The sequence below is a fragment of the Notamacropus eugenii genome, chromosome 1, assembly GCF_028372415.1.
Source record: "Notamacropus eugenii isolate mMacEug1 chromosome 1, mMacEug1.pri_v2, whole genome shotgun sequence".
NCBI classification, from domain to species: domain Eukaryota; kingdom Metazoa; phylum Chordata; class Mammalia; order Diprotodontia; family Macropodidae; genus Notamacropus; species Notamacropus eugenii.
In genome coordinates, this window is record NC_092872.1 from 520390517 (window position 1) to 520399018 (window position 8502).

At 44.6% G+C, this 8502-nt stretch overlaps 1 protein-coding gene across 2 annotated transcripts in view; it reads left to right on the forward strand.

Moving 5' to 3' along the window:
- The window catches only part of SLC13A3 (solute carrier family 13 member 3), an 80879-nt gene that overhangs the window by 48376 nt on the left and 24001 nt on the right, over positions 1-8502 (forward strand). The window contains exons 4-7 of one of the 2 annotated variants that reach the window (XM_072633658.1): positions 1924-1990; positions 3858-4043; positions 5957-6082; positions 7398-7493. In XM_072633658.1, the coding sequence (XP_072489759.1) occupies positions 1924-1990; positions 3858-4043; positions 5957-6082; positions 7398-7493 (475 nt within the window). The remainder of the gene's footprint in view (positions 1-1923; positions 1991-3857; positions 4044-5956; positions 6083-7397; positions 7494-8502) is intronic. The other variant, XM_072633659.1, reaches the window with a different exon arrangement.

Genomic DNA, 8502 nt, shown 5'->3' on the forward strand with positions numbered 1-8502 from the left:
AGTAGCTAAGTGAAAGTCTAAATTTGAATTCCTAAAAATCAACCTCACAAAAACTGCTAGATTTTGAAGTGCCTTGTCATGTCATCAACTCCTAGTAAACTTGTGGTCCACTAAATACCCCCAGATCTTTCTCACATAAACAATAATAGTTTCATTGGAGGCTTTAGTGGATTGCAAGCTTAACAAAAGTCAATACTGTAATGTGGCAATCAAAAAATAAGGCTTTGGAGAAATCTATAGTGTCTGAAACAAGGGCAGTAATCGTTCTGCCGTACTCTGTCTTGGTCAAACAATATCTGTCATTCTCTGCTCGGTTCTGGGTAACCCATTTTAAATATAGTCAACCAGAAGAATATGCTATATGAGGATCACTGAGAAGAGCTGGGGATTCCTAGCTTAAGGAAGACTTAGGGAGAAAGCATGACCGTTTTCAAGTATTTGGAGAGCTGTTTCCTGAGAGAAGAATTAAACTTGCCCCAGGAAGGGAGAACCAAGAGTGATGTATGTAATTCAGTGTGAGGCAGATTTTGAATTAATATGTAAAAGAACTTTTTTTTTAATCAATTAGGGCCATTTCATCAATGGAAGAATTCTAGTGGAAACTAGAAGAATTGCTATAAGGGGGATTCCTATCCCAGTTAAGAGATTGGACTATTTGTCCCATGAGCTTCTTCCATCTCCGAGATTCTGAAATTCCCTGACTCAGAGACAAAAAGATTAACAGGTAGAGGTGTGGACTGTTACATGAAGGCAACAGGAGCCTCACCTGTTGCTTCACCGGCTACCACGTCAGGCTGCTTGACTGACCTGCCAGCCAGGAACTGGTAGAAGGGTAGAGTTCTTTCTGCCCTGTGGTAGAGCTGAAGGATTGACTTCGACCACACAAGGTGTGCTATTAACTCTCATTCCCTCATGTACCAGTGACCTCAGGACTGTTCTCTCCCCTTGCCACGTAGACAAATCTCTTTGGAATTTAGCTAACCTCATCTTGCCCTATTTCATTCCCTTCTCTTCCCTGCTCCCTTCCTGCTCCTGAGGGCTAGCTGACTCATTTAGCACCTCAGACCCTAGAGAATGAGGTCAAATAGATTTTTCCCTATCAAGCTATCAGTGGTTCTAATAATAATGAACAACAACATTTATATGCTTTAAGTTTTACAAAGGTCTTTTTCTACCACCACCCTATGGGCAGATAGATAAACTTCTAGTTGATCTTCAGAAGGAATGGAGCAGGGCTGAAGGGTGTGATTGGATGCTTTTAGTGAATTCATTCTGTTTGACAGGCTATGTTCATATCTACAGGTAGAATAGGTGGCAGCCTAGTCACCCCCATCACAGGCACACTAGAAGCCCTCGAATTCCTTTTGTCGATGCCAGAAATTCCTTTACAGGACATAGATTAGACTAAAATTGAAAATCCCCCTGGGAGACGGAAGTAGAGATTGAAATTCCTCTAGACTAAAATTCAAAGGACTAACTCCTGGCCCTCTTTGAAGAGTGGGCTTTGGCCATCATGAATGGAGAGCATTCTGGGATTCTGTGTTTGTACCAGTATTACAATCTCATTGTTTCCCAAAGAGCATGGGGCTGATGACTGGTAATTCCCTTGCTAATCCCCTATTCCCATAAATCTAGGATTTTTCCAGACAACTTTTCAAAGGAAAAGATTGCCTGTGGCTTTGGTTTCCTGTTTATATGTAGGACATTTTAGGTAGGTTTGCAGATAACTACTGGCCTAGGGTCAGTTCTACGTCTAAGCAGGCAGGTAAGGTAGAAGAGTGAGTGCTTCTATCTGATTTTGCACAGGACCTGCCTGAATGCTTGGTGGGAGGGTAAGTTGTCCTAACTCTGATAAGACAGTTCAGTCTCTCTTGATTAAACTGCCTTCAGTGATTTAAAGATGACCTGCTCTTTATTTTCCAGCTGCTGCCCAGAGAAATGGCCTGTGCACCATCCCCACTGAGATGCAGTTTCTGGCCAGCACAGAGGAGTGAGTCTTTGACTAAACTTAAGTTAGGGTCAGGGGTGGCTCTTTTGCACAAGAAATAGTCCTCTAAAGGGATGTGATTTGATAGGTACGATGAAGATTCTTTTTTTGCCCCCAAAATCTTCCCCTCTCCCACCAACCAGAATGTGGTAGCTAAAATTCTACCATAGAATGATGGGATGTCAGAGCTGGAAGGACCTCAGAACATAGAATGTCAGGGCTGGACAGGACCTCAGAACATAGAATGTCAGGGCTGGAAGGAACCTTAGAACATAAAATGTCAGAACTAGAAGTGACTTTAAAGACTGTCTAGTCAAACTCCTTCACTTTACATATGAGGCCCAGAAAGGGGAAAGGATTTATTTATGAGTGTGCAGTGAGTTCATGATCAAGTAGGCACAACCTTCCCAGCACAGATTTGATAAATTCCCAGGAGAGGGTTCAATTCAGCAAATCTAGAGCTTCTACTTTGCACAAGGCCCTGTGCTAGGTTTGCAGAGATAGATGATCAATAAGATCCCAAGTGAACCCTCACATTGTCCATAGTTTAGTGAAGAAAAGTGGATCCTTAAGTAAGTGTAATTCCAGACAGAGTGCCTGGAGAATTCCAAAGTAGAAGAGAGCACTTCCAGTTGGGGGGAATCAGAGAAAACTTGAAGGGGTTGGAGATTCAGATTGGACCCTGAAGGATGTATGAGATTTCAGTAGGCAGGCCAGGCCAGTGGGAGGAGGGTAGGATATAGAGGGAATAAAGGGAGCAAAGGAAATTCCAGGCCATGGATGATGGAGAGGATAATGGCTTTGAGAACACTGACTAGTTATAGCATGAAGATATATAGAAGAAATCAGGGAAAGGTGAGGCTAGAAAGAGCCAGATCATGCAGGACCTTGAAAGTTAGGCTCCTGCATTTCAACTTAATCCATTAGCAGGAAAGCACTTTGAGAGGAAAGATATTTTTGTTCCTTGTATTTTTTATCTCCACACCTCCAGTGCTTGGCATATAGTAGATGATGAATAAATATTAATGGACAGCTAGCTACCTGAGAGGAAACTTAGAGTTAGGAAAGGTATCTGAGCAGAGGGGTGATGTGATCAGAGCAGGGCAGCTTATTGGCTTACTGGCTGTGTGCGGGATGGGTTGTGGGGGCAGAGACTGGAGGCAACCGAGACTCACTAGGGGGTGACTGCAATAGTCCAGGGCTGAGCTGGGGTGGGGGTGGGTGGGGGAAGTGTCAGTGCACGTAAGGAAGAGATAAGCACCAGGAGTGTTGTGGAGACCAGGCTGCTAGACAGAGTTTACAGTTTCAAAGACGCTGCTGCTCTCTCTACTCCTCTAAAAGTGGGAAAGAGTGCAGTTCTCTCTAGGGTCTAGGCTCTGATCCCAGTGAAGCCTGAGGGAGGTGCCCCCTAGAATGTAAACCAGCTCCTGCCTTGTTCTGCTTCAAGCCTGAGCCTCCCCTTTTCCTCAGCTCAAGAATGGTTTGGAGACTTTCTTCCTTCCTCCTCTCCTTCCCTCCTTCCCTCCTTCCCTCTCTCCTTCCCTTCCTTCCTTCTTTCCTTCCTTCCTTCCTTCTTCCTTCCTTCCTTCCTTCCTCCCTCCCTCCCTCCCTCCCTCCCTCCCTCCCTCCCTCCCTTCCTTCCTTCCTTCCTTCCTTCCTTCCTTCCTTCCTTCCTTCCTTCCTTCCTTCCTTCCTTCCTTCCTTCCTTCCTTTTTCTCTCTCCCTTCCTTCTCATAGCTTGGAAAGACTTTTCAGGATTCTGATTGGGTGCACAAATTTCAGATAGCTCTGTGAGTTTCTAAAAAGGTGAAGAGGGTTCTGAGCACCCCAACAGGGCTCTGAACGGTTTCTCATTTGGCAATGTTTAAAGCAAAGGCCTACCAGAGGTTGTGGAAGCCCCACCGGAGGTGACCACTGCCACAAAGAAAGAGGAGGAATACCGAAGAAACATCTGGAAGGGCTTTCTCATCTCCATCCCCTATGCAGCCAGCATTGGAGGCACAGCTACCCTCACTGGCACCGCCCCCAACCTCATCCTGCTGGGCCAGCTGAAGAGGTACAGGGTAGGGATGCACCGCCTAGCTCTGGAATTTCTTGTCTTTCCCTCCTCCCAGGCCACAATGTGAGCTTTGGGGAACCTTTATACTAATAGTTCAATACAAAGGGTCAACTAGAGTTGTTCAGGAATACTCTTGATCCTCTCCCTGTTATTTTCTACTGAGAATTGTGGGGCCAGGGGATAGATGGATGTAGGTGAATTCTGTCTATGAAATTTGTCCTACTTAGTCTCAGAGAGTAGAATTGGGGGCATGGCAGGGTGGGTCGTGAAAGGGAAGGGAGAAGGTGCCTAGAGACAGATTTTGGCTCAGTGGAAAGGAGAACCTCATAACTAGAGCTATCCCAAAGTGGAATGACCTGCTTCAGTGAGTAGTGAGCTCCCCATCAGTGGAGGTTTTCAAGAAAGGGCTTCACAACTGGGAATGTTGTGAAGAGGATTCCTGCTCAGAGTCAGGTTGGACTAGATGCCCTCTGGGGCCCTTTTCAGTTCTGAGTTTCTATGATCCTATGACTTATGTAACTAGACTAGCTGACTGCTCTTTCTCTCCCACTCTGAGCCTCACTGTCCTCACCTATGAAATGGGTCTAATAATCCATGTTCTGCCTATCTCACAGGGCTGCATGATGACCAGATCATAGGATCCTAGAATTTCAGAGCTCAAAGGGACCCTGAAGGACTCTAGTCCAAACTGCACCTGGATAGGAATTCTTTGTACAAAATCTCTAAGTGATCATCCAGTTAAAAGGAACTCATTCCCCCTTAGAGCAAGTAAAATGACTCCCCTAAAGTTAAATAACTATTGTATGAACTGAGATTTGAACCCAGGACATATTTGGGAGAAATTTTAATGGTCATAGCTTCTCATTTTGCAGATAAGGAAAATGAAGCCCAGAAGGAGGAAGATAGTTAATGGATATATTTTTGTCGTTATATACAGGCCAGAGTTTGGTGTCCCTTTCAGTTATGCAGGGGTTCCCAACCTTTTTTGTCCCTTTCCCCTCTGACTTTCAGTAAATCTTCCCATACTCCCTATTTAACATGAAAGGAAATAAATTCTAGCATTTGCCATGCATGTACACATAAGATATAAAATAAGAGATCAATTGATTTCAATAGGATAATATAGTTATTGATCAAATATTTCCTCTACCCCTTGGCAAACTTCTTTTTTTAAAAGTTTATTTATTTTTGGGAGGCAATGGAGTTAAGTGACTTGGCCCGGGTCACATAGCTAGTGAGTGTCTGAGGCTGCCTTGGCAGGCTTCTTATACCCCATGGGAGTTTATATACTCAGGCTGGGAATCTTTATAGTACTGTAGGGAATAATATAATAATTAAATATATTATATTAGAATAGTATTATTAATAATATATAATATTTGGATATAATATTATTATTAATAATATATAATGATAGCTAGAATTTATGTACCACCTACTAAGCTCTTTACAAATGTTGTCTCATTTGATCTCACAGCAATCCTGGGAGGCAGATGCTATTATCACCCCCATTTTACAGTTGAGGAAAATGAGACAGGCAGAGATTAAGTGACTTACCCAGGGTCACACAGCTAGAAAGTGTCTGAGGCTGTATTTGAACTCAGTTCTTCCTGACTCCAGGCCTGGGCCTCTATACACTTCACCATCAAGGACAGATGAAGGCAGCACCATATAAAATGGACAAGCTAGGCCTTCTAGAATAAGCTTGGGAGGAGATGGAACCCTCAGATTTCTGCCAAGAAGAGAGCAGGGTGTTAGGCGTAGGGGCAGAGCATCTTTCTTCCCAGATGTCCTTGGGGAACCCGCATTGTCCCTGCTGTGTCCTCCCTTATTTCCCCAGAGCTGGCTGCCTTGACCTCACAGAGCTCTCTCCTCTCTCCGCCCCTCTCTCCCTCTCTCTGTTCCTCAAGCTTTTTCCCACAGTGTGACGTGGTGAACTTTGGGTCCTGGTTTGTGTTCGCCTTCCCCCTCATGCTGCTTTTCCTGCTCACTGGCTGGCTGTGGATCTCCCTCTTGTACGGCGGCATCAGCATAAGGTATTAATTCCTGGTCAAGGAGTTTTCTTTATTAAATGCTGTATGGAACAGTGCTAAGAGTGCTGGCTCTGGAGACAGAGGCCTTGGGTTCTAATCCCATCTATGCTGCTTCTTCCCTGAGTGATGCTGGGCAAGTCCCTTAACCTCTGTGGGGTGCCCAGTTTCTTCATCTTTAAAATAAGGAAGGTTGAACTAGAGGACCTTGGAGCTCCTTTCTAGCCCTCAAGCTATGATCCTTTGATCCTGAGTTCAAATCCTTCCTCAGACATTACACACTTGGGTAACTAACAATGGGTAAGTCACATGATCTCTGTGAGCCTCAGTTTCCTCATCTGTAAAATGGACCTAATAATAGCACCTACCTCTCAGGGTTGTTTTGAGAACCCAAATGAAGTAACACGTAAACTGCTTGGCAAAACTTGCAGCACTCTATGAGTGCTATTATTCAAACACCCTCTATAATAGATTGGGAGGCAGAAAGGTATGTGGTTGAAAGAATATAGGTCTGAGTGTCATAAGGCCTGGGTTCAAGCCCTGCTTCTGCTATTTCTTAATTATGCATTCCTGGGCAAGTCCCTTCCCTCTCTAGTCCTCGGGTCCCCATATGTTAAATAAGGCTAATTAGATATTATTTATTGGTTGATGAGACAAGAGGCATTTTGTAAATGAGCAATGCCAGAAAATGATCTGTTAGAGTGTTGTGGCATAACCAAAGGAGCCCGGGACCAGAAGTCAGGAGGCCAGAGTTCTCATCCCATTTCTGCCCCTAACTTGCTGTGTGACCCTGGGCAAGTTATGTTACCCTTGACAATGTGTAAAATGAGGTGGTTGAATTTAATTATCTAAAAGGCATCATCCAACTCCAACTGGTCATGTTCTAAGGTTCCTTCTAGCTCTGATGTTTTGTGGTTTTAAGATAATCATTAATGTTCCGTAAATTTTTGTTACATTGCTGTCACTTTCCAGTTCTGACACTCTGTGTTCTAAGGTCCCTACTCTATAACACTTCATGGACTTAATACATACCAGATGTTCAGGCCAGACTTTTCAAGAAGAGAAAGTGTGAAGTGCCTTCTCCATTCATGGAAGCCCACACGGTGCCAAAGTCCAGTAGGGTCTCTGCCTTAAGTCAAACCAATACGTAAGATAGGGCATTCAGGAAACACTGTGTAGAAGGCCAGTGAGGGAGAAATCTGGGGCAGCAGAGAGGGAGGGTTTTCTGTGACCTGTTGGTCATTCAGGAGGCTTCTTGTTTTCCCTACACATAGGGCCAGCTTTTCTAGACTCCTAACTTTTTCCTGCTTTATTTTAACAGGGGCTGGAGGACAAAAAAATCAGAAATCCGAGCAGATGCTGAAGCTCGAGCCCAAGCTGTGATAAAGGAAGATTACCAAAACCTGGGTCCAATCAAGTAAGGATGTAGGTGGACTGTGGCATGGGGGAAGGAGAAGATCAGAGATGAAGAAAGGAGTAGTGTGTTCTCAGGAAGAGAACTCCAACCTTCCCCTAGGCTTGGCACAGTGCCTGGCACACAGTAGGCCCTAAATAAATGTTTGTTGATTGATTAATGCCTTGATTGACCCTTGCACTTATTTTCAGCCTACCTTTGCCTATGTTGAAATATGTCCCAGAGGCCCTGGGGTGGGTGAAATTACTGCACACTTCCTTATGTTCCTCCTTGCCTTTGGCCCTATCTGAAGATACACCCTCTCCTCCTCCTGTGGACTCCTCTTATGGTGTCCAAATTGGGCTAAGCTGGGTAGGATTCTATATCTTGTGCTTCAGGGAATAGGCAGATTCTCAGGTGACTAAAGGGTGGGCATTCTAATGATTGGGGAGGGCCCTCAGTGATGTCATTAAGACCTCATATCCCTTTTAGTTCAGATATTCTGTTATAAAAGGTCCCTTCTAACCTGCTATTCAGCTGTCTTCGCTGATCCTATCCCTAGTCATTAGCTGTCCACAAAATGTCCCATCATTCTCTGGGGCTGCCTCCAGAACACCAGCAAATGTTTGCCAGGTCCCTTATCATTTTTCTCATCACTACCCCTGTTGGCCTATGTGTGTGCATGTGTGTACAGAAATACACACACATGCACACACGCATCAGAAGCCCTCTGTGAACCAGCAGAGAAAGAGCACTAGATTAAAGTCAAAAGAGGGATCCTAGCTCTGATGCCTCCACTGACTAGCTCTGTGATGATGGAGAAGTGACTTCACCTCTCTAGGCCTCAGTTTTCCCCACTTTAAGTGGGGAGAATGTTACTTTCACTCCCTACCTCACTGGGGTGATGAGGCAAAGATGATAGATAAATCCTTTGTGATCTATAAAGTACCTGGAAACTAGAAGCTGCTATCACTGTTGGGTAAGATGAGTTCCTTCCTGGGGATGGACAATGTGATTTGGGCAGAATCGGTGG